This window comes from Cetorhinus maximus, chromosome 3 (genome assembly GCF_964194155.1).
Source record: "Cetorhinus maximus chromosome 3, sCetMax3.hap1.1, whole genome shotgun sequence".
NCBI lineage: Eukaryota > Metazoa > Chordata > Chondrichthyes > Lamniformes > Cetorhinidae > Cetorhinus > Cetorhinus maximus.
The window spans coordinates 157,176,376-157,202,691 of NC_135881.1; the positions used below are offsets into that span (position 1 = coordinate 157,176,376).

The following is a 26,316-nucleotide window of genomic DNA, read 5'->3' on the forward strand; positions in this document are numbered from 1 at the left end:
ACAATTCACAATGGCCCCTGGCTCTCCAGCAGGTGCCTTGATGGGCACATGGGTGCAATCCATAGCTGCAAATCCTCAGGAATGCTCTGCCTGGCTGTCCTCGCCCATCTTGAAATGTATGAATGTGTTGACCCTCTGAACAAGCTTTATGCAGCTGTGCGTTGCAGATTGTGACACACCGCACAGATCACCAACAGAATCCTGAAAGGAACCTAAGGCATAAAAATTGAGGGTGACAATACTTGATGACAATTAGCACTGGGTGCCCACCTACACAGTTGGAAACTATCTCAGGCCTGATGATCTCTCAGATGGAAATCACTGTCTCCCTTGAGAGGCAGATCCTTCTTCGGCAATCCACCTCAGTCATTTTGAGATAGCTGGATCTAATCCTGTTCCAGTAGGGTATTGGTGCTTCATCCTGCCCCTTCTCTTTTGCAAGGCTTGCTGACCTTTGATCCCTTCCGGTTGCGCTGCTTGGTCTTGCGGGCAGATTCTATGACGATGTCAGCCAGCTGACCTCCTCTCCCTTCTTGCCCTCTCCTCCTCATCTGAGGAAGTGCCTCCAGATGAATAAACAATGCCCATTTTTCACTTTCTGCTTTGTAGAGGTTTTTCTAAGCAGGCGCTTCACTATCAAATAAATCAGTACTATCCAGACTTTCAACTTACTTTTGAACTAATACCTCCTGACTTCTGCATTTCTCCTGAGCGTTATATCCTGCCCTGGATGCAGAAAGTGAGAAAAGTGCAATCCCCGCTTTCCCATTTTTCCCATATGGCGACTGTAAAAATGCATGGGCCTCTCAAAATTGCAGTGCATTGCCCCTTTAATTGGTTCAACTGGCCCTTTAATTGATGTTGTGCGGGCTTCCGACATTTGGGCAAGTCCACCTAGCGTAATATTGCCATGTGGCATGCTGACTGAAGGAACCCCCTTCGAGGTCATCACGTTCGATTTCATGTGATGTCAGGAGTGCCAGGCAACTACAAGGGCGATGTTAAATTCAGGCACTCTTACAGATTTTGAAGGGTCATGGAATTATTACAAAAATGTAAATTTTAGCCGAAGAAACATCAACTTTCATGTTGATTAATTTCTGAAATGACTCAGGAAGGTTTTGGTTGCACTTTGTCCTGTATATTTGGGGTTTAATATAATAGCAATTGTTAAACACAGGGATCCAGATCTGAAGAGATTTTCTTTTTCATTTTTAGATCACAGGGTTAGAGGATGGCTTATGCTGGATTCCTATTTACCTACATTCCTCCTTACACTCTTCTACCTATTCACTATATGGCTGGGAACAAAGTATATGAAGGAAAAACCTGCATTCTCTCTCAGGATTCACTTAATAATATATAACCTTGGAGTAATGCTTCTTTCGCTCTACATGTTTATTGAGGTAAGATTTTACCTAAAATCTGAATGAACTGTAGAATTCATTTACTGAAGTACTGTACTCATGTCAAAATTTGGAGCAAAACAAATTTAACACGATTCGCAAAAAAGTGTCATTCATGGACATTTCAGTCTAAAAGCCTTTGGTTGGAACTGATCCAGAGAAAGCCTGCATAGATTTGTAAAGGCCATGTCTAACAAACAGTCGATTTTTTTGAAAATGTAGCTAATGTGGCACATAAGGAAGTGTATGTGGATATTATTTATATGGACTTCCGGAGGGCATTCAATAATGTTCCACATATGGGGCAGTTAACAAATATGAGAGCTGGCATTGGAGGCAATCTATTGACATGATTAGTAAATTGCATATAAGATTACATAGCATTACATAGGATAAAAGGCATAGAAACAGGCCATTTTGCCCAACCAGTACATGCTGAGGTTTATGCTCCACTTGAGTCTCCTCCCGTCTTTCCTCATCCAAACCTTTTACCATAATTCCCTATTCCCTTCTCTCTTATATGCTTGCCTAGCTTCCTTCAAATGCATCTACACTATTTGCTTCAGCCACTCCCTGTGGTAGTGAGTTCACATTCTCACCACTCTTTGGTAACAATGTTTCTTCTGAATTTCCTATTGGATTTCTCGGTGACTATCTTATATTGATGGTGTCTAGTTATGTTCTTCCCCACAAGTGGAAATATTCTCTCTGTATCCATTCTATCAAAACCTTGGTTAGGAGTGAGAAAATTGAGAGTATGGACAATGGTCATGTTCTCTAACTTGCAGGGTGGGACTAGTGATGTTTTCCAGGGATTTGTACTGAGGTCTCAGTTTTTCACTCTGTTTATAAATAACTTTGAAAAAGGAAAAGGTAGTAATATAGCAGTATGAAGAGCTGACAACACTATGTTAGGTGGCACAGTAAATAATGTAGATAGGTTCAGAAAGTTACAGAGACATTGATAATTTAAGTGAGTGGATGAAACTGGCAGATGGAGTTCAACGTGGAGAAGAATGAAGTCATCCACTTGGAACCTAAGGAAGATGGATCAAAATAATTTCTAAATGATGGCAAGTTAGGAACTGGGGGAAAACAGAGATTTTGAGGTCCAAGGGCAGAAATCACTAATAGTTCATGGACAGGTACAAGAAATAATAAAAAAGGCTAATAGATGAATAAAATGATGCAGCCATTTGGCCCATCATGCCTGTGCTGGCTTTTTGGTAGAGCTATCCAATTAGTCCCAGTCTCCTGTACTTTCCCCATAGCCCAGTAATTTTTTCCCCTTCAAGTATTTATCCAAATATTTAACTGTTGAATTGTTTCAACCATCCCTTTAGGCTGTATTTTACAGATCACAACAACTAGCTGTGCAAAAAAAACAAGTTTTCTCATGTTGCCTCTGGTCCTGCTGCTAGACTTTTCAGCCACCGGAAACAGTATCTCATTATTTACTCTGTCAAAACCATTTATGATTTTAAACACTTCTAGCAGGACTTTTTATTTCAGCATCCCATAAAGTAAAGCTGTGTAAGTTATGTTGAAGCTATATAAAGCTCTGGTTAGGCTGCACTAATTTCTGGTCACCACATCTCAGCAAGGGCATATTTGGAGGGTTACAACAACAGGTTCACCAAAATGACACTTGGGCTCAAAGGGTTAAATTATTAGGACAGATTGCATGGTCTAAGCATGTATTCACTTGAGCACTGAAGATTAAGGGATCATCTAATTGAGCGGCTTAAGATTAATTAAAATTGGCTTGATACAGAGAAATTTTTTTTTGGTGAGGCAGTCCAGGAGGAGGGGGAACAATCAGGGGTCATTTCCAGAAGCACTTCTTCAGACAAAGGGGCCATGGAAATCTGGAACTCTCATCCTCAATAGCTTCTTGGGAGAAGAATCAATTGAAAAGTTCAAAACTGAGATTGATAAATTTTTGTTAGGGAAGGGTATTAAGAGTTATGGAGTAGATGAAATTAAGATATAGGTCAGCCCTGATCTAATCAAATAGCTGAACCGGCCATTCCCCTGCTCCTATGTTCCCAGAACATCAAAGATTAATTTGCAATAATTTTATATTTTTCAGAAGGGACCATAATTTCCTATACAGTTGCTGACTGTGTGATGATTTATGATCCTAAACCCACACATATGCAATAGTTATAGGAGAACAGGGAGGCATTTCTGTAGCCGCACCTTGAATCCAGGATGGCGTGTTGCCCTGCTGTGGCAGGATCAAAGATGTCACTGAGCAGCTGCAGAGTCCTCTTGAAGTGGGGAGAGTAGTTGTAGCCTACAATGACAAAGCATTGGAAGAGGAGCGTGGTGGTCCTGCAGCCAGAGTTTAAGGTGCTAGGAAGGAAACTAGAAAAAGGACCTCAAAGCTAGTAATTTTTGGATTACTCCTGGAACCAAAGGCAGGTGAGTATAGAAATAGAAGGATGGAGAGATGGTACAGAAGGAGGGCTTTAGATTCTAGGGTCATTGGGACCAGTTCTGTGGGAGATGGGATCTGTGCAGGCTGGATGGGCTGTACCTAAACAGAAGCCAGAACCAATTTCCTTGTAGGGTGATTTGCTAGTGCTACTGGGGAAGGTTTAAACTAACTTGGCAGGGATGTGGGGACCAGTAGATAATATGAGAGAGGAATACCAAGGTGCACATAAAATTGGGAGAGACAGATAGCACTAAAGTAGGAAGTAGTAAGGTACTAGGTGAGGACAGAGTAAAAGGGCATGTAATAAGGCCTAAGTTAAGGTTGCTGTGCATTTTTGTGAACACACAGAACATGGTAAATAAGGTTGCTGAGTTGCAGGCACAGATAGCCACATGGAAATATGATAAAAGCAAAATACTATGGATGCTGGAAATCTGAAATCAAAACAGAAAATGCAGGAGAAATTCAGCAGGTCTGACAGCATCTGTGGAGAGAGAAACAGAGCTAACATTTCTAATCTGTATGACTTCTTCAGAGCCGCAATGGAAATATGATGTTGTGGCGATTATGGAGACCTAGCTCAGAAGGACAGGACTGGGTATTAAATATTCCTGGATAGGTGTTCAGGAAAGGTAGGGAAGAAAAGAAAGGAGGAGGGTGGTAGTGTTAATTAAAGAAAACATTATAGTACTGGAGAGAGAGGATGTCCCAGACGGGTCAAGGACAAAACTTACCTGGCTAGAGCTAAGAAACAATAGAGTTACCATTACATTTCTTAGTGTATTCTTTAGGCCATCAACTAGTGGGAAATATGTAGAGGAAATTTGCAAGCAAATTTGAGAAGTGCAAGAATTATAGAGCAGTTACTAAAGGGTCTTTAATTACCTGAATTAAATTGGGATAGTAGTAGTGGAAAGGACAGAGAAGGCCAAGAATTCCCTAGAATGTGTTCAGGAGAATTTTTCTACACCAGTAGGTTTCCACTCCAATGAGAAAGGAGGACCTGGTTTTTGGGAAGGAGGCGGCCATGTGGATCAAGGGAACATTTTAAGAACAGCAATCATCATATCGTAAGGCTATGGAAAAGCACAAGGAACAATTAAGAGTAAGAATAATTAACTGGAAGAGGATAAACTTCAATGGGGATGAGAACAGATCCATCAAGATGAATTGGAATTAAAAATTGGCAAGCAAAACTAACTGAACAATAGGCTGCCTTTAAAGAGGAGATAGTTTGGACATAGTCAAGTCCCCATTAGGGGAAACAGTTGGGAAAACAATTCCTGAGCTCCCTGGATGACAAAAGAGACAGTGAGTAAGACGAAGCTAAAAAAGTAAGCATGACAAATTTCAGGTGGGTAACACAACTGAGAACCAGGCTGAATGTAGAAGGTTCAGAAGGAAATTGAAAAAATAAATGAGAAGCAAAGGGAGAGTATGGGAAATGACTGGCAGCTAACATAAAAGGGAATCCAAAAGTCTTCTATAGGCCTATACATAGTAAAAGGGCAGTAAAAGGAGGAGTGAGGCCAATTATGGACCCAGAAGGGGATTTACACATGGAGGCAGGGGGCATGACTGAGCCACTAAATAAATACTTTGTATCTGTCTTTACCAACAAAGAATATGCTGCTCATCATGGTGAAAGAGGAGAAAGTTCAGACCAAAAACAAAAATACCTGGAAAAACTCAACAGGTCTGACAGCATCTGCGGAGAGGGATACAGTTCAGAAAGTTCAGACACTTGATAGGCATTAGGCAGGCTGTCTGTACTTAAAGTTGCTAAGTCACCAGGACCAGATGAAATGCATCCAAGAATACTGAGGGAAATAAGGGTGGAAATTGCAGAGAGACTGGCAATAATTTTCTAATTATTCTTAGATACAGGGGTAGTGCCAGAGAACTTGTTCAAAAAAGGGTGTAAAAATAAATCCAGCAACAGCAAGTTTAAGCTTATTGGCGGGAAAGATTTTAGAAACAATAATTAGGGATAAAATTCACAGTCACTTGGATGCGGATGTGGATTAATTAACTGAAGCCGGCATAGACGTGTTAAAGGTAAATCGTGTTTACCTAATTTGAATTTTTTCATGAGATAACAGGGAGGATCGGCGAGAGTAATGCAACTAGTGTGGTGTACATGGACTTCCAAAAGGCATTTGATAAAATGTCATGCAACAGAGCAAAGTTAGAGCTGATGGAATAGAAGGGGCAGTAGCAACCTGGACATGAAATTGAGTAACAGGAAATAGATTAATGATGAATGGTTGTTTTACAGACTGGAGGAAGGATTATAGTGGGGATCCCCCAGGAGTCAGTGTCAGAACCCCTGCTGTTTGTGATGTATATATATTAATGATCTAGACTTTGGTCTACAGGGCATGATTTCAAAACTTGCAGGGCAGGAAACTTGGGTGCAGATTTTCACTTCCAAGGATAGTGCACAGAGTCAGGAAATTTCCAGGCTCACCGCACCCACCTTGGGGGAAAGGTGCCCCGAACTATGAGATCTTCACTCCAGGGGAGTGCAGGTGTGTTCAGGAGTCGGGCCTGCCATCCCCCAGAAACAGTCAGAGGCAACCACAGGAGCTGCCAAGTGCTGAGGTGGCTTTGTTAAAAGATCTGCCTCAATGCTGTGGGAATTCGTTCCAGTTGTGGGGTTGAAGCCATCTAAACCTCACACACCCCCACCCACTCCCCATGCCCCATCCATGCCAACTCAGGCCGACCCATGCTCCTCCACCCACCCTCACCATGGCCCCTCAGATTCTCCACGTCAACCTCTGTCCCCCGCCCCACTCATCTCCATGACCTTCATACCCTCCATGCTAACCTGTGATGGGTTCTCCTGTCACTTTGATGGATGAGTGTTCAGCACTTTAAAAAAAAGACCAGTTCAGTTTACAGTCTAGGTTGGTGTTATTTCATGTGTGGTGTTGGACCAAGTCTTGATCTGCATAATCAATTGCAAATTTTGCATATGAGGTCAGCATTGGAGGATGGGATGCTTGGGGTGATTGGCTATGTGCTGTGCGCGTTTGTCCTGAAGACATTTGACTCTGTTCACCTCAAATGTCATGCTAACCTATGCCCCCACTCATCCCCATGACCCCTTATAGCTCCTGTACAAACTTAGTGCTAACACATGCTCCTCCGCTCATCCCCATAACCCCAACTTAGTGCCTAGTCATGCCAACCCTGACCCCAACCCACCAACCTTTGCTCTTGCACGCTCCATGCCAACTCACCCAGTATCCACCATGGGCAGACCTCAGGAGTCACGCTGAGATGAAATAAAATAAAGTTCTAAGCATCTATTACAGACTTCACTGTATAAATAAAACACTCTGATAATAATCCAATCAATATATTTAAATGCTGAGTTCAAATGACACTGAAGGGTTCAGGTTTCCCCCATGTGTGAAATATATCCCTCCCCCTTCCCCTACTGGCAAAATAGGATCTGTTGGAAATGAGGGTGGGACTTCCAGTTCTGGGGTCATGCCACCATTTTAGCTAAAGCACGAAGGCTCCACGACTCTGTTAAAATCCGGACCTTGGAAGCATTGCATTCAAATTATGAGGACGATAGTGTTAAACTTCTAAAGGACATAGACAGTCTAGTGGAATGGACAGACAAGTGGCATATTAAATTTAATACATAGAAGTGTAAAGTGATTCATTTTGGTTGGCAGAACAAGGAGAGGCAAAATAAAATAAAAGTTATGATTCTGTAGAGGTTGGAGGAGCAGAGAGACCTGGAAGTGTAAGTGCACATATCATTGAAGGTGACAGGGGAAGTTGAAAGAGCAGTTAATAAAGCAAATTGGGGTCTGGATTGGGGCAAAGAGTACAAAAGCAGTTAAGATAAACCCATATAAAACACTGGTTCGGCCTCAAATAGAGGATTCCATCCAGTTGTAGGTACCACACTCTAAGAAGGATATGTAGGTATCAGAGAGTGTGGAGAAAAGATTCATGAGAATGGTTCATAGGTTACATAGATTGGAGAAGCTGGGGCTGTTCGCCTTGAAGAGAAGATTGAAAGGAGATTTGATAGAGATATTCAAAATGAAGAAGTGTTTGGACAGAGTAGATAGGGAGAAACTGTTCCCATTGGTGGAAGGATCGTGAACCAGAGGACACTGATTTAATGTGATTGGTAAAACAAGCAATGGTGACATAAGGGGAAACTTTCTTATTTAAACTGTGTGTTGTTTGACCATAAGACATAGGAGCAGAAATTAGGCCATTCGGCTCATCGAGTCTGCTCCGCCATTCAATCATGGCTGATAAGTTTCTCAACCCCATTCTCCCGCCTTCTCTCCGTAATCTTTGATCCCCTTACCAATCAAGAACCTATCTATCTCGGTCTTAAATACACTCAATGACCTGGCCTCCATAGCCTTCTGTGGCAATGAATTCCATAGATTCACCACTCTCTGGCTAAAGAAGTTTCTCCTCATCTCTGTTCTAAAAGGTCTTCCCTTTACTCTGAGGCTGTGCCTTCGGGTCCTAGTCTCTCCTACTAATGGAAACATCTTCCCCACGTCCACTCTATCCAGGCCTTTCAGTATTCTGTAAATTTCAATCAGATCCCCCATCATCCTTCTAAACTCCATCGAGTATAGACCCAGAGTCCTCAAACGTTCCTCATATGTTAAGCCTTTCATTCCTGGGATCGTTCTCGTGAACCTCCTCTGGACCCTCTCCAGGGCCAGCACATCCTTCCTGAGATACGGGGCCCAAAATTGCTCACAATATTCTAAATGTGGTCTGACCAGAGCCTTATAAAGCCTCAGCAGCACATCCCTGCTTTTATATTCTAGTCCTCTCGAAATAAATGCCAACATTGCATTTGCCTTCTAACTACCTACTCAACCTGCAAGTTAACCTTAAGAGAATCCTGGACTAGGACTCCCAAGTCCCTTTGCACTCCAGAATTCTCTCCCCATTTAGAAAATAGTCTATGCCTCTATTCTTCCTGCCAAAGTGCATGACCTCATACTTCCCCACATTGTATTCCATCTGCTACTTCTTTGCCCATTCTCCTAACCTGTCCAAATCCTTCTGCAGCCTCCCCACCTCCTCAATACTACCTGTCCCTCCACCTATCTTTGTATCATCTGCAAACTTAGCCAGGATGCCCTCAGTTCCTTCAACTAGATCATTAATGTATAAAGTGAAAAGTTGTGGTCCTAACACTGACCCCTGCAGAACTCCACTAGTCACCGGCCGCCATCCTGAGAAGGACCCTCTTATCCCCACTCTCTGCCTCCTGCCAGACAGCCAATCTTCTATCCATGCTAGTACCTTGCCTCTAACACCATGGGCTCTTATCTTACTGAGCAACTTCCTGTGTGGCACCTTGTCAAAGGCCTTCTGGAAGTCCAAGTAGATAACATCCATTGGCTCTCCTTTGTCTAACCTACTCATTACCTCCTCAAAAAATTCTAACAGATTTGTAAGGCATGACCTCCCCTTGATGAAACCATGCTGACTTTGCCCTATTTTACCATGCACTTCCAAGTATTCTGAAATCTCATCCTTAATAATGGACTCTAAAATCTTACCAACGACCGAGGTCAGGCTAATAGGCCTGTAATTTCCCGTCTTTTACCTCACTCCCTTCTTAAACAGAGGGGTTACATTAGCGATTTTCCAGTCCTCTGGGACCCTCCCTGACTCGAGTGATTCCTGAAAGATCACCACTAACGCCTTCAGCTATCTCCTTCAGAACTCTGGGGCGTAATCTATCTGGTCCAGGTGATTTATCCACCTTCAGACCTTTCAGTTTTTCTAGCACCTTCCCCTTGGTAATGGCCACCATACTCACCTCTGCCCCCTGACTCTCTTGAACTTTGGGGATATTACTCATGTCTTCCACCGTGAAGACTGACGCAAAGTACCTATTCAGTTCCTCCGCCATTTCTTTGTTCCCCACTACTACTTCTCCAGCATCATTTTCCAGCAGCCCAATGTCCACTTTTGCCTCTCTCTGTATGTTCCAATACTGATGCCAGTGCCCCACGAAATGGAATCCCTCTTTCCCACACCACTCTTTTAGCCACGTGTTTACTTCCCTTATTCTCGCGTCCCTTTGGATCTGGAATCCAGTGGTTGAGAACGTGATGAAGGCAGATTCAATTGTGGTTTTTTCAAAAGAGATTTGGATCATTACCTGAAGAGGGAAAATTTGCAGGGCTATGAGGAAAAGGCAGGGGAGTGGTGCTAGGTAAATTGTTCTTGCAGAGAGCTGGTACAGATGCGATGGCCAAATTGCTTCAGCTGTATTGCAACTATTCTATAATTCAGTGATTTCATATGGCTTATAATGGGCCAGTGGCTGTTTGCTAGGCCAAAATAGAACAAGCCACTCAATAACTAAAATAGCCTATCCACTTTTCCAAGTCCTTGATTTAATTTACGAGCTACTACATCTAGCTCTTAGTTGTCTGGACTTTGGCCCTTTAGCAACAAACCATGATATTTGAACTATGGCGAGTTAAACCATCCCAAGATAGGTCAAGATGGGGTTGATATTGCATGAAGCTTTTATAAGAGTGTTACTTGTGTCTGACACTGGGTGCCATTTTATGTAACATTTTCTTTCTATTTTGGCCAAATTACATGTAGTTATTTTCCCAAATTTATTTTCTATAAAATCTTGATTTATGATTTTGAGAAGACATTATCCCATCCAAGCTGTATTCAAGAAAGGCCAGGATTTCATTTTCACCAAAAAATAGATAATCTCAAAAAATGAAATAAGGAAAGGAAAGGAAAAGTTAGAACACCCAAGTGCTCGACTGTAACTCACTTTCCCCAATCAGTATCCATTTGAGCGAAATAATTTCCAGTGGGACTGTTCACTGATCAATCTCTCTGCTGGCATTTGATGAGTTTGTTGAGTATGAAATTGGATACATCCTGAAAACAGACACAGGGATTGAAATGCATGAATAACCTGCCCCTGTCGATGCATTGTAGGCAAGACATCACATGTGTACTTTCCATGCTCACTGCATGCACTGTTCATCAACTCATGTACCAGTAGGGGGACATGATGTCATGAGCGCCCAGCTCTACTTAAAGGCATACTGCATCTCAAAGGGTGAGGTATTTTCAAAATTATGGTGTGGAAGATTCAACAAAGACTGACTATGGCAGAGAGAATGCGCCAAGATTTTGGGATATTGCACAGGAGGTCTTGTTTGAAGAGGTGGAACAGAGGAGATGTTTTTTATCCTTAGGATGTCCAGATGGCACTGGGAAAAGATGGCACTGGGAAAAGATAGCTGTGAAGGTCAATGCCAGGAGTATAGCTGCAAAAACCTGGATGCAGTGCAGGGAGATTAATGATCTCTCAAAATTTGTCAAGATCAGTGAGTTTACCTTCAAATCTTAATATCCTACCAACTGCACCACTAGCCTCATCAACTGCTCAATTCATGACAACCATCACCCAGCTACCAACAATCTCTATCAATCAAGCCTCACTCCTACCATTACCTGACCATCACAGACTTAGCACTTTTGAAAGCCTTACACCACCTCTTACAGCTCACACACACTGGCAGCTTTCCAAACATGATAGCCATATCACCATTACACTGCACTCACTGACACACTTCAGTCTCTCTTGCAGGACCAGATACTGCATGACATTCAACAACAGCTTGCATTTATATAGCATACTTAATGTAACAAAATGTCCCAAGGTGATTCATAGAAAAATTATAAAGCAAAATTTGACATTGGGCTACAAAACGAGATATTAGATGACCAAAAGTTTGGACAAAGAGGTAGGTTTTAAGGAGGGTCTTGGTGGAGGAAAGACGAGTTTATGGATGGAATTCCAGAGCTTAGGGCAGCTGAAGGCATGGCCACTAATGGTGAAGCAGTTAACTTTGGTGATGCTCAAGAGGCCGGAATTAAGAGTACAGCAGATATCTCGGAAGATTGTAGGACTGCGGCAATTACAAAGATAGAGACAGGAAATGGCATGAAGAGATCTGAAAACAAGGATGAGAATTTTAAAATTATGGGGTTGTGGGAGCCACTGTAGGTCAGTAAGCACAGGGGTGAAGTGAGAATGGGGAAGTGGAAAGGCTTGCCATAATCTTTCAATCTTTGTTAGATATAGGGGAAGTGCCAGAGGATTGGAGAGTGACAAATGTGACATTCTTATTCAAGAAAGGATACGAGGACATTCCCATTATCTAGAGGGCAGTCTGTTTAACATCAGTGTGTCAGTTTTTAGAAACAAAAATCAATGAAAGTATCAATAGGCACTTGGAGAGGCTTGAGTTAATTAAGGAGACCAGCACTGATTATAAAAAGCATATTGTGTTTGACTATGTCATTGAATTTTTTGAAGTTGCAGAGATTGTTGATGATAAATGTTGTCTAATGGAGTTTAAGAAAGCCTTTGACAAAGTACCACATAAAAAGGCTGATTTAAAAAAAATCAAGGCTCATGGAATAGGAGGGTTGGTTTCAGCTTGGATTAAAAAAAGGCTTAAGAATGGACAACAATGAGTCATGGTAAATGGTTGGTTTCCAGACTGGAGGATGGTAGACATTCATGTTCTCCAGAGGTCAGTGGCCTCCATTTTCACCCCTCAGTGACTCCATGAAAATCCAGCCCCTAGTCCTTGTACCATCAGCTAATGGGAGCAGCTTTTCTTTGTCTATCTTATCTAAATATGTCATAATATTGTACACCTTGAACAGACCAAGGGTTAATGCTGGACCCACTGCTTTTTTGATATATATAAATTAATAAGATATTGGAATATAGAATAAAATTTCAAAATTTGCCAATGATACCAAACTTAAGAGGTGTGGCAGGCAGAGCAGGTGATACCAATTGATAGCAACAGAACATAGTTAGGCTAGCAGAATGTGCTGGCTTGTGGAAGATGGAATTTAATGCAGGGAAGTGTGAGGTGATGCATTTTGGCAGCAGGGATAGGGAGAGACAGTATTGAGAGTGGTTAGAAAAGCGTATGGGATCTTGGGCTTCTTAATAGAAGTGTTAACTACCAAAGCAGGGAAGGTTATAAAGCTCTGGCTAGGCCACAACTTTAGGAAGGGTGCAAAGGGTTCTTGAGAGGGTTCAGAGAAGATTTACCAGAATGGTTCCAGGAATGAGGGATTTTAGTTCCAAGGTTAAGTTGGAGAAACAGGGGTTGTTCTTTTGAAGCAAAGGAGATTATGGGGAGGTCTGTTCAAGGTGTACAATATTATGACATGTTTAGATAAGGTAGACAAAGAAACGGTGCTCTCATTAGCTGCTGGTACAAGGACTGGTGGCTGGATTTTCATGGAGTCAGGGAGGGGTGAAAATGGCAGCCAGAACCCGATTCTGGATTCCTAACCCCATTCCCAGGGTTTCTGATTTTCAGGAGTGCCTTTTAAGGGTGTGGGCTGCTTCAGGTCACAAGCCCGGACCCTGCAAACCCAATCTGGCCGGTTCCATTGCTGGGGTAGGTGTGTCCTAATCCTCCATAGTTTTCAAGGAGTTGGGCAGCTTTACAAAGAGTCGTGGCTAACGGCACCTCAGAGGTGTTGAGAACCATAGTCTGCATGCGGGAACCTTTCGAAAGGTGAGTTCAGAAGGTCCTCCAGGTGCCCCCATGTCAAAGTATATAAATGTAAAAATGCCATTTTCTGCACATATACTGGAATAGGTGAAACAGAATGACTGCTCAAAAAATTTGAAGAAAATTGTTTAATTTGATTAGTTAGTTTGATATTTCTTGCTTCATAAATGGCAATTTTGAAGAAAAGAACAATTTAATTGCTAGTTTGTTTCTTGGTTATTTATTAGTAGCCTGTCTTACCTGTCCAGGCTATTTTTGGATATAGGCTGACTAAAAACACCAATTAAAATGGTTAGATTGATAAATATTAGTTATTTGAAATTTTCACAATTCTGACCCAAATAAAGGTGTGGCATCTTTGAGAGGCTTAATGCTTTGGGTCAATACAAAACCACATGTAATTACAGCAGATAGATTGATGTACACAACATTTGTGACTCAAAATATATCAGTATTTCACAGAAAAATGAAAGAAATATAAATCAACAATTACATTTCAAGGTATTATTCATCCTTACCTACAAAGCTACTGGAAAATTATTACAATTTCATTCATACTATACCACTGGAAGGCAGTCTGGACGTAAACACTACAGGTATGCTGGTGAGCTTTAAGTTGTACAGAAAGAAATTGCCACCGGTCATCATAAGAGTGTGTAAGGTAACAGATATGGAGTAGCTCCAAACAGAATTGTAAACCAGAATTCATGGCCCAGATCTTCTGTTTCCCAGAGGGTCATACCCTGGAGGTACCCCAGAAGATGCTCTGGGCGACCCAGCCCCCCGGAAGTCCCCAAGCCAGGGTTGAAGTACTACTTTTCTCTCCGACAGGATTTCCATTTGTCTCTTTTGCCCTGTTAACACCCCTTTGTCCTTTTGTACATCTTGGTCTATCTCTGCTTTGCCCCCACTTATCACTGGCCTTCTATCCAGCTTCACCTGCTCCATCCCCCCTACACAGTGTAAATTTCATCACATTTTTACTTCTCTTTAGCTCTGAAGAGTCATACACGCCTACCCCAGCAATGGAACCGGCCAAATTGGGTTTGCAGGGTCCGGGCTTGTGACCTGAAGCAGCCCACACCCTTAAAAGGCACTGCTGAAAATCAGAAACCCTGGGATTATGAAATGTTAATTCTGTTTTTCTCTCCACAGATGCTGTTGGACCTGCTGAGTTTTTCCAGCATTTTCTGTTTTTGTTTCAGATTTCCAGCAGTATTTTGCTATTATCTGCATGGGAATTACCTGGGTGGGAATTATCTGGGAAGTTAAAACTTCCATTGGGAATTACCCTGCACCTGGAACTATCCAAAATTCCAATTTAAATTAGAGACTTTGGATGGTTCCACTCTCTTAGCAGAATAGTTAGGAAAAGTTAGGAGGATTAAAACCACTTAAACTATGGTACTGACCCAGCCTGAACCACCCCCCCACAACCAGTGGACCCCACCCCCTCACCGACCTCAGGCTACCCCACCCCCTTGACTACCTCCTCCAAAACCCCCCACCGCCGCTCCGCCCCCTGACTGATTCCCATCCATCAACTATCCTCTCCACCCTCCCAACCACCTGCTCCCCCCCGCCCCAAGCCCCCAACCCACCCCGACTACCATCCCACCCCAACCTACCCACTTTTATCAAAGTGGCTGGGACCTTGAAACGTACTAGTTTACAGCAGCTAATGTTAAGAGGGTGTGGCTTCACTCCCCCCAATGCTTCTGTCCTGCACTGAAAGGGCCCCAGAACAGGCACACTGCACATTTCTCAGCAGGCTAGGGTCGGAAGTCTGTGAGAAACTTGCAGCTCCAGACTATGCCAGGAAAAAAGGAGTGGAGTGGCAATCCGACAGTGATTGCCGCTCCTCAGAAGATTTGGCCCCATGTAAAGCTGCCATGGACATCTACCAAAGGCATGGAGTTCTTGGACATTTGTTGCATTCTCTAAAGTTTTTTTTTATCTTGTGGAATTAATAAGCAAAACTTCAACAATAAAACTGTGTAGGCCTCCTGATGCTAACCTGGTGTGTCACTGAATCACAGAGACTAAAAAGACCTCTCATTTAATACCATCTGTGCGCAGTTTGGTAATCGGTGCTGATGTAACAGTAGATTCTGTTGGCCTCTGTGCAGAGAGCCCGGCAGCCAATTAACATTGTTGAGGCCCCAATTAGGAGCTATTTTGCAGTCTCTCCACCATTTTGCTGGCTTCAGAGCAGGCCCCCGCTGCTTGTGGAGACTGCCAGGTCAATGTAGGTGGCCTCGCTGTGACAGGCTAGGGATCATTGGAACCAAAGGCTCCATATTGTAAAGAGGGGACTGCATTAATAAAAGGCTACAATCGTGGCCAAGACTAATCCAGCAGAGAGTTTTCCCCTCCAGCCCAATTCACATACCAATCTAGATGCGGGCTATTTGATGATTAATGTGCAAGCAAGCAAGGGTGCCTTCATGCTGAGGCGCCCTCACCGCCTCCAACCCACTTCAGCAATGCCCACCTCTCCTGGTGAGGATGCTGAGATTCTAGAGTTATTGGTCCTCTAATTGGGCCAACAGTATCGGGAGCAGGATGGTGAGCTCAGGGGAGGCCAATTTGGAGGCTGGCACCAGGAAGATTGCTGGTAAATGCGGGTTTGGGGCCCAAATTTGATCCAGACATCAGGGTTCCAAAGCCCATGGCAAAATCCTATCCTAAAAGCAACAAGGACGCATGCCATATTAGATTTATTATGGAGAGAGGATCCAGATTTTCTTAACATGAACATTAACAAATATGATCAAGTATAACGTAGTGTTTGAAAGGAAATGTGAATCAGCTACTAAGCGAAGAGTTATCCAGAAAGTTCTAAAACTTAGCCAACTAATAAGTCAGGAATGTGACGGAATACTCCCCGCTTGCCTGGATGAGCACAGCTACAACAACACTCAAGAAGCTTGACACCGTCCAGGACAAAGCAGCGCACTTGTTTGGCACCACATCCACAAACATTCACTCCCTCCACCACTGACGCACAGTAGCAGCGGTGTGTGCCATCTACAAGGTGCACTGCAGGAATTCACCAAGGCCCCTTAGACAGCATCTTCCAAACCCACGACTGCTACCAACAAGAAAGACAAGGGCTGCAGATGCATGGGAACACTACCACCTGGAGGTTCTCCTCCAAGCCACTCACCATCCTGACTTGGAAATACATTGCTGTTTCTTCACTGTTGCTGGGTTAAAATCCTGGAACTCCCTCCCTACACTGTGGGTGTACTTATACCACATGGACTGCAGCAGTTCAAGAAAGGAGCTCACCACCACCTTCATGGGCAATTAGGGACAGGCAATAAATGTTGGCCTAGCCCACACCCCATGAATGAATAAAAAGTAAATAAATATTGGTAAGGCTGACTCTAATGGTTTAATGAGGTGAGACAGGCACTGTCCACAGTAAACTTGGCAAATCTGTTAGAAGATTAGTGGGGGTATTTAAGAAAGAATTTGTGATGGTGGGGGGTGGTGGTGGGAAACAGCTTGATGTGTCAAAGATGACAGCGTAAAATACAAAAGCGCAAAAAATAGCTCAAATCCTGGCAAATGGGAGGGATACAACTAAGAGTAGTGATGATGTGTTAAAAAGTCAGGGAGCCCGAGTTACTGTGGCAACATGCACTTTTACATGCATGTTGTAGTCTGGAGCTATGGCTAGTGATGGTAGATGCCCTAACTTTTTTCCATCACATGGCTGACCAGAATTTTCTCCTGTTCTTACTGCCTGCCATTGGCATGTGTTGGAGGCATTTGCAGGTTGATAATCAACCTATTAGGCCTCATTATAAATGTACCTTCCTTGGCCATCAAGTCCTGGGGTGGTCTCAAATCCGGAGCTTCTGGTTTAGAAGCAGTGATGTTACCCACTGCGCCACAAGACCTCTACACAAATAAGAGTAAAGGGTGACAGAACAGATAGTAAGAACTACAAAAAGGGAGTATTTAAAAAGTGCAGGGGATATCAAAATCAACACAAATGTTGTTATAATTACATAGAAACACAGAAAATAGGAGCAGGAGTAGGTCATTCGGCCCTTCAAGCCTGCTCCGCCATTCAGTATGATCAAGGCTGATCCTCTATCTCAATGCCGTACTCCTGCTCTCTCTCCATACCCCTTGACACCTTTAGAGTCTATTTCTTTCTTAAATATATTCAATGACATGGCCTCCACAGCCCCCTGTGGTAGAGAATTCCACAGGTTCACCACCCTCAGTGAAGAAGTTTCCTCTCATCTCAGTCCTAAATGGTCTATCCCGCATCCTGAGACTGTGACCCCTTGTTCTGGACCCTCCCAGCCAGAGGAAACATCATCCCTGCATCCAGTCTATCCATCCCTGTCAGAATTTTATATGTTTCAATGAGATCCCCTTTCATTCTTCTAAACTCCATGAATACAGGCCTAGTCGGCCCAATCTCTCCTCATACAACAATCCTGCCATCCCAGGAATCAGTCTGGTGAACTTTCACTGCACTCCCTCTATGGCAAGTATATCCTTTCTTAGGTAAGGAGACTAAAACTGCACACAATAATATAATTAATTATATTAGAAAAAAGGTAGATAGGTGCAATGTGGGCCCCTTGGAAACTGATCATAGTGATATTGTCAAAGAAAATAAATCAATGGTGGACATGTTGAATAATGTGCAGTAGTATTTACAGTATAAGAGGTCCGCATGCCAGACATCTCAAAGAAACTAATATTGAATTAGGGGCAGGTACTCACCAAAATTAACGTTAGCAAATTAATAGCAAAGGAGAAAATAGTGGCACTAAAGAATGACAAATCCCCAAGAGAAGATGGTTTCCCTCTCAGGGTTTTGAGGGAAGCGTGTGAGAACATTAAAGGTGCCTTAACTATAATCTTCCAAAATTGTCTCGATTTGCGATCTATTCCTTAGACTGGAAAATTGCACATGTCATTCTACTTTCTAAGAAAGATGAGAGAGAGAGAAAAGAGGGAATTATAAACCAGTTAGCCTGACATCTGATGGGAAATTAGTAAATTCTATAATAAAAGATGGAGTGACTGAACATGTTGAAACTTCTCAGCTGATCAGAGAAAGCGAGCATGGATTTGCCTAATGAACTGATTGAATTTTTTGAAGAGGCGACTAAAGTATTGAACAGGGGGAATGTCTATGGGTGTCATTTATATGAACTTCCATAAGGCATTTGCTAAAATCCAGAGGCTGTTAGCTAAAGTTGGAGCACAGGAATTGAAGGCAAATTAGTCTTATTAAAAAAGGATGGTGATCTGTGAAAATGGTTCTTTTCCCTCTGAACACATTACTATTAGTTTCAATAAGGTTCTGGATCAACAATCATCAAAAGATTTTCTAACAATAGGTTTGTGTTCTTCACAGCTGGTCCTAGCAAGTTGGGAAGGAAGGTATAACTTGCAGTGTCAGAATCTTCACAGTGCTGGTGACGCCGACATCAGGGTGAGACAAGAAAAAAAAACAACAGATTTCCAATGTGGTAATAATGCTTAATGGAATTCATAAAGAATGCTGCCCTACCATATGGGCAGCACTGCCTTCCAGTCATACAATACGCTGCCTACTCTTGGCCAATCTGGGCCAATGCCAGTGCTACTCTTAGGAAGAAACATGTCAGTTTAGGTCAGATGAGGTTTCTCTTCTGATTTTTCTCCTGCTCTGAGACTTGAGAAATTCAAATCCGAAACTTACCTTAGTATGGCGCTGCGTTTCACATGCTAGAACATGACTACCGTGAATTTTAAAGACTATATATCCTATAAATCTCAGCTAATTATATGGAGTCAATGCGCATGAAGGCTATAAATGTTAAAATGGTGATGGATACATTTTTAATACTCAAGGGTGTCAGAGGTAAGTGGGATAGGAAATTGAGGAACTTTAGTATCACATAATGGATGAAGAAGATGGTCCCTTCTGGTACTCAATTGACTTAGGCTGGAATTTTACATGGAGACGGTGGGCTCAGCAGGCTGGGTTGCCCTGCAGCGATTAAAGACCATTGGGCCTGTGATTGGCTCAGGGCAAGACTTTTGCCCCATCTGGGGACAAGTCCCATCTCTGAGAGGTACCAACCAATCTAGTCCCAGCAGCACATCAGAAGCAGTGGCCACTGCTGGGACTACAGGCAGTTCCCAATGCTGAGGAGCCATGGAGCTGAAGATCCAGGTAAGTCAGGGATTTTTCCAGGGCCAGGGTGGCAGGCCCTGGTGAGGGTGGGGGTGGTGTGTGGTGGTGATCTGTGCTGGAGGGCAGTGGGGGGGAAGCATGCAGGGGTGGGGCCTACCTTGTGGGAGGAATTGTGTTGGGCACAGGTTGCCGAAAGAGGAGGGACCCTCTATTCAGCCCTCAAAAAGGCCATTAGTGGCCTCACAACATGACATAGACATTATCAGCTGCAGTGGGAGGAGGCCCTTGAGACCATTATTGGCCAATTAAGGGCTTAAATTGGCCCAAGGTGGCAGGTCATCCTACGTCTTCCCCACCACTAATAAAATACTAGTCGAGGCTTAGGAATGGGCATGGCATCTCTGCCATGGCAGTGGATTTTACAGCCCACTGCCTGCCAGTCTGCTCTGCGGTGAGGGCTGTAAAATTTGATCCTGTGTTTGCAATGTTGGCGTGGATGTGGGTTAGTTGAACTATGGCTGGTGAATGTGTCACATGTGTCCTGAAGTTTGTTTAATTGTCTTAACTAGTTGGGGTAGAATATTCCCGAGTTTAATTCCCTGGGGTTTTGCCCACTCTAGCATTTAGCATGGCTGGGAGGATGATGCTCGAGGTTGCAAAATTTAATGGTCATTTTTCACCTTCATTTTCATGTAGTTGTAGAAAATACAAATAACAATGCAGTTTCACTCAGGACTTTGTTTTTCCCTTTTGCATTTTGATCATTTGGTCCTTTTCTTAAGTTTCCAAAGCTGCTTTCCCCATAAATTAAAAGTCAAGTAAAGGAATAGAGAGTTCTAACTATAAACTCCTTAGGAGAGAGGGCCGTCTTTTTTCATACACATACCGTACAAATCTTATATTTGCAGGTGCTTCCTGTCAACTTTTCCATTATAAATGCCTATGTCCTAATTTACCATAGATATTGCTTGTGTAAACCTGTCATTCTGTAATTACACTCTCCTGGAAGTGTACGTTAGTGCAGTATGACCAGTTTACATAGGCCATTTCTATTTTATGTGGGGAAAATAAGAATTTATAATATATCTAATAATAACAGAGTTATGGTGCAGACTTTTGCTAAGTTGGGACAACCCGGAAGACATTTAGAAAGGGTGGGCAGGACCCAGATATGGAAGTCCCACCCCCATTTCCAGCAGATCCCATTTTTGTTGCAGGAAGAAGAGGGGGAGGCCTGAATCACACAGGTGGGAATCCTGAATCTGCTGGGCTATTTGGATTTAATGCTAAGTTCAAACAGACTCCATTTTAGCCATTCCAGGCTGCAATGTGGGAACCATGATTTTATGCAGACAGTGTAAACACTAATGAAGAGCAGATTTAAGGACAGGGATTTTCCGTGCCTGCCGGCATCGGGCGTGTTCGGCGGTGTGAGCAGACAATATGGCGAGAAGGCCAGAAATCAGTTCGCGATCATTTGCTCTGCCCACCGGTGGTGGGCCACATTCCCCACCATCGGACATTGGGAACCTCTTTGTAATACATCAGCATACCATTATAAGACCAGCCTGTCAGACTCATCTCTACCTACCTCGCCCCCGCTGTATCATCCCGCTGACGTGTTTTACAACAGCATATATAAGGAGTGCACTTAGCGGGCTGCACTTCAAGGTTTATTTGCCTACTTGCTTCGGTCAGCACTCGCAGTCATCAGTGCCAGGCTTCTCACACAGCACCACATCACTTTTAGGGGAGCTCACGGGCAGGTCGCTACCTACCAGATCAGCCATATGTGGGTGGCTTTTCAACAGCTGCAGGGCTAGGGTTGCTTGGGGAAAGGGGAAAAATGGTCTCAGGCAAGGGAAGAGGCTGCAGGATGAAAGCTGTACAGGGGAAGGAGGGTATCCCAGGGATGCCTCAGGATGGTGAGGACTAAAGAGGCAGTCTCCAGAGGAGATGAGGCCAGCTGGGCATGTGAAGGTATATATGTGAGAGTGAGTGGTGATGTCCCTTGAGCTGGCAGTGAGTGAGATGCCAGTGAACGTGTGTTGGGCTTGAGTGTGAGAGTTTAGAGTGATGAGATGGTTGCCATACCCTGGCTGCATGGATGCGATCATTCATCATCTATCTGCATTGGATGGCCAACCCCTTCTGTGCAGCATTGACACTGACCACTGCCGAGCCTACCAAGCCCGAGTGGTAATGTAGCTGCCCCTCCTGTGGCCAGAGCAGGGGTAGAGGACATCAACAGGCCTCCATAGCATCCAAAAGGCACTCAAGGGCTGCAGTCTTCTTTGCTGGAGTCATCAGCTTTAAGCACTGAGCGCAGCTGTACTTTAAATGTGGTGCCTGGCATGATGAAGCAGTGAGGTGATGGTGTGGCAGGTGAATGAGAGACTGCCCAAATGGAAATGGTGTGTTTCCCGGGAATGCATAATTAATGCGGCAAGTTTGGGATGAAAAGGCATGAAAAGCCACCATTGTGGTCAGCGGGTAAAACGTTGTTTTACCTGCATGCTACCGCACTTAGTGCAAATCTGAGACGATTCCGCCCAAGGTCTGTTTCAGTGTCATGATCGGAAATGCTTCAAATGTCCAGCCTTTTAAAATTGAAAATAAAACAGATTGCAGCTTTCAGTTAGATTAAAAAACAGAAATCCACTGCTGGAATACATTGGTAGATCACCTGGTGTAGCTTAAGAGAAACAATTAAGCCATCTGTTCCTACAGTTTCGATAGGCTTCACTGTTGACGTTTTCTAAGGGCTGTTATTACAGTTAAGCACATTATGAATGCTTGGGTGAGTTTCAAAAGCTCTAAAACCACTTATCCCAGCAGAAGCTGAGTTCACATTGTGATTGACAGCTTTTATCCTCTACTGTCCAAATCTGCTTCATCAGAAAACTACACCTAGCCTCAAACTCTTGTGGAGGGGAGGTCAACTATATTTTGATTGTCCGTGTATTGTAGGAGACTTCTATTAACTAGTAGTATTGGCTGGGTTGCTAGCAGGACACTCTTATCAACTTAATTTCACTGCCAGGGTGGGAGGAATGGGTTTGTTCCTAGTAGGCCTCCAGGCAGAGGTGCAAGAGTACCTGATGCTTCCTAGTTCCAGATAGACCTTCAATAGCACTTACTTTGATTTTCATCTATCCAATAATTATTGTGTGGAAGGCTGCACTCAACTACTTTCCCTTTAAAGAAAACAATTTAGTAAAATGATCAATCCTGCTTTTCAATCGTCTATGGAATTTTAGCAAATAAAGAGTGATCACTTCATAGAGGGAGTTAACATTTCACATTTCCCAAGTCTAACGATCTGAATTAACTGTAGATGCAATCAGTGATCCATAAATTTCAGTGATGACTAAAGTGACTCCTGAAGTGTTCTACTGAACACAAAAGTTTTGTTTTGAAAAAGAGTTTTAAATTGGGGAAAGGCCAATTTTACTAAGCTGAGATGTGATTTAGAGAAAGTGGACTGGAAACAGCTAGTTGAAGGCAAATCTGTGTCAGAACAGTAGGAAGCATTCAAAGAGGTGGTGGTAAAGAGGGTTTCGAACAAATATGTTCCCGCAAAGAAAAAAGGCAGGTGTCTTAAATCCAGACATGCCTGGACATCAACGAGCATACAGAGTATGATAAACCAAAAAAAAACTTACATCAGATGCCAAAAGCTCAACAGTTCAGAAAGCCTAGAGGAGTGTAGAAAGTGCAGGGATGAAATTAGAAAGGAAATTAAGAAAGCAAAGAGAGGTCTTGAAAAAATATTGGCAAGCAAAGTCAAGGAAAACCCAAAGAGGCAAACCAAGAAGAGTAGGGCCAATCAGAGCCCAAATAACTTGTGTGTAGAGGCGCAAGATATGGGCCTGGTTCTTAATGAACACTTTGCACCCGTTTTCAAAAGAGTACAACAACAAAAGAGCCATTCTATTTAAGGAGGACAAATATAAAATAATATATTGGATAAACAGTGAGGCAAAAATTGTCAAGGTGATTAGTATCCTGGAAAGTGGATAAACCACCAGGCCCAGGCAGTGTCAGCATGGAATTGTTATAGATGGTCATGTCTGACTCACTTGGTTGAATTTTTTTTGAGGAAGTAACAAGGAGGATCAGTGTAGCATGTTCGATGTTGTCTATTGACAAGGGCTTACATGGCAGACTGATCAGAAAATTAAAAGTTCCTGGGATCCACTAGGAAGTGGCAAGTTGGATCCAAAATTGGCCTGTGCCTGGAAGCAAATGGTAATGATGGACGAGTGTTTTTTTGACTTGAAGGCTGTTTCCAGGAAGGTTCTGCAAGGCTCAGTACTGGATCCCTTGCTGTACATGATATATATCAATTATTTAGACTTAAATATAGGGGCATGATTAAGCAGTTTACAGATGATATGAAAATTGGCCATGTGGGTTGAGAGAGAGGAAGAAGGTATCAATAGCCTAGTCAGGTGAGTAGAAAAACAGCAAATGGAATTAAATTTTGAGACCTGTGGGATAATGCATTTGGGGAGATAAAAAAGGAATACACAATATATGGTAGGATACTTGGAGTGCATATCCACAGATCCATGAAGGTAGCAGGACTGGTAAATAGGGTTGTTAAGAAGGCATATGAGATATTTTCCTTGATTAGCAAAGGCATAGCATATAAGGAGAGGAAAGTTATGCTAGAACTGTATAAAACACAAGTTAGGTCACTGCTAGAGTATTGCTTACAGTTCTGGTCACCGCATTACAGGAAGGTGATCTTTATTGTTGGTGTCAGCAACACCCCCAGTCAATTGTCTCGATATCAACAGCACTCACTCACTGTACAAAGAACTTTTTTAAATTCAACAAAATAGACTGATAAACACACAAACAGGTTATAGGAGAGTATGATTTATGTTTGTAATGGATCGATCTTTAAAAGGTAGGCTATTAGTGAAATCTATTCTTCCATGCTGGGAGTTTTATTAATTTCCAATGAGGCATGATGATCTGGAATGGACTGCCTGAAAGGACAAGAGAGTCAGATTCAGTGGTAATTTTAAAAATGAAGTAAATATATATTTTAAAAGGAGAAATTTGCAGAATATATGGAAAGAACAGCGAAGAACTACTAATTGGATATGTCTGTCAAAGATGGACTGAATTAATCTTATACCACAGTAGGAGGCCAACGATCTTTGGTTGTCCAATGATTCTAATTCGTGCCTACTCTTGGCACTGACTTTTAATTATTGCTATGACTGAAAAGCTAGCAATAGCATGAGGAAAAATTAACCATATCAAACCTCAGTAAGATGAAATTTTGTTCAGGTAATTACTATTGTGTATCTTGTTGCAGCTTGCAGTAAGTATATCCGTATTCATTTTACAGGTGGCTAAGGTGCTGTGGTGGTACTACTTTTCTAAAGCTATTGAATTTATGGACACAATATTTTTTGTCTTACGGAAGAAGAACAGCCAAATTACATTTCTTCATGTATATCATCATGCAACAATGTTCAACATCTGGTGGTGCGTCCTTAACTGGATACCTTGTGGCCAAAGTGAGTTGTATTACTGGTACAGGTTCAAACTAACCATTTGCATGGATGGCTGAACAATGTTAATGAACAAAATGGGGGTGTGGCAGGAATTACACGGGTGTCCCAAATTTGCAGATAAAAATATTTCGGCATAAATCAATTAAAATAAATTGCCACTGGCACCATAGTTATTCCAGTCACATTGGGCGGAATCTTCCGTTTTGGAGTCCGGAGGCAGGTGGGAAAGTCAGCATGATTCCCACTGGGTGACACAATGGCTGAACATGCACGATCTTCCGCTGATCAGCTCATTAATTATGCATCGAGGAGCACCACAAATCTTGTGGTGGGGCACACAGGAATTTGCCTGTTCTACCATTACCTCATGGGGTTGAAGGTCTTGGCACTATATTTAAATGGCACCCAGACAGCCATCACTCAATGCTGGCCAGGAGCTCTGCATTCATCCTCTGGAGTCCTTGCAGCTGCAGCTTGTACAGGAAAAGCTGGCAGATGTGAGCAACCACATCCCGGGACATATGAAGGTGCCACCAGCATTGCCTTTCACTCATTTTCAGATAAGAACACTGCCTGTGATATACCCATGGTCAGGCCAATGCTCCTTGTTGCAGTGGACCCTGTTCATCAGCATTTTGAACTTCTAGAGGCCCCACTGCCTCTCGCTGCTCAGGCTCTTGCGCCTCCTAGCCCTGTGCCAACTGTGATGGACTCTCTTCCTCACCTGGATGGGGGCCATCACCATGGCAGAGTTGCCTGCAGCCTGCATCATCGATGCCTCAGTGGGTGTGTGTATGAATTGAACTGATAAATTCAGTGAGCATGTTCTTTACAGCTTTCCCTCCATCTCAAAGCCAGTAGGCCAGTGCTAAGCCCTTGGCCCGGGCGCCATCTAGACATGGCATCCCCACACTACCCGTTCCGGGTAAAGGACATCCTGGAGGACTAGAGATGGGTGTTCCTCCTGTTCATACATGACTGTACATAGAGACATTGTTCTTTGACCAGGATGATGACAGTTTTGTGTGAGAAGCCTCCCTCTGGCACTATTCCACTTGCCCCCATTATCCTTGAGACTGTAAAGAGAGACCATTGCCTTGGCAGCATGAGCCCTGGTCAGCCATGACCATTCGCCCAGGAGGATGGAGGCTTGGAATCATGA

The 26,316-nt window shown here is 43.1% G+C and overlaps 1 protein-coding gene across 4 annotated transcripts in view; it reads left to right on the plus strand.

The window, feature by feature from the left end:
• Positions 1-26,316, plus strand: part of elovl2 (ELOVL fatty acid elongase 2) — a 123,869-nt gene that overhangs the window by 78,602 nt on the left and 18,951 nt on the right. For all 4 annotated transcript variants that reach the window (XM_078539149.1, XM_078539148.1, XM_078539150.1 and 1 more), the window contains 3 exons: positions 1,219-1,406; positions 18,853-18,930; positions 24,986-25,157. In XM_078539149.1, coding sequence (XP_078395275.1) covers positions 1,219-1,406; positions 18,853-18,930; positions 24,986-25,157 — 438 coding nt within the window. The remainder of the gene's footprint in view (positions 1-1,218; positions 1,407-18,852; positions 18,931-24,985; positions 25,158-26,316) is intronic.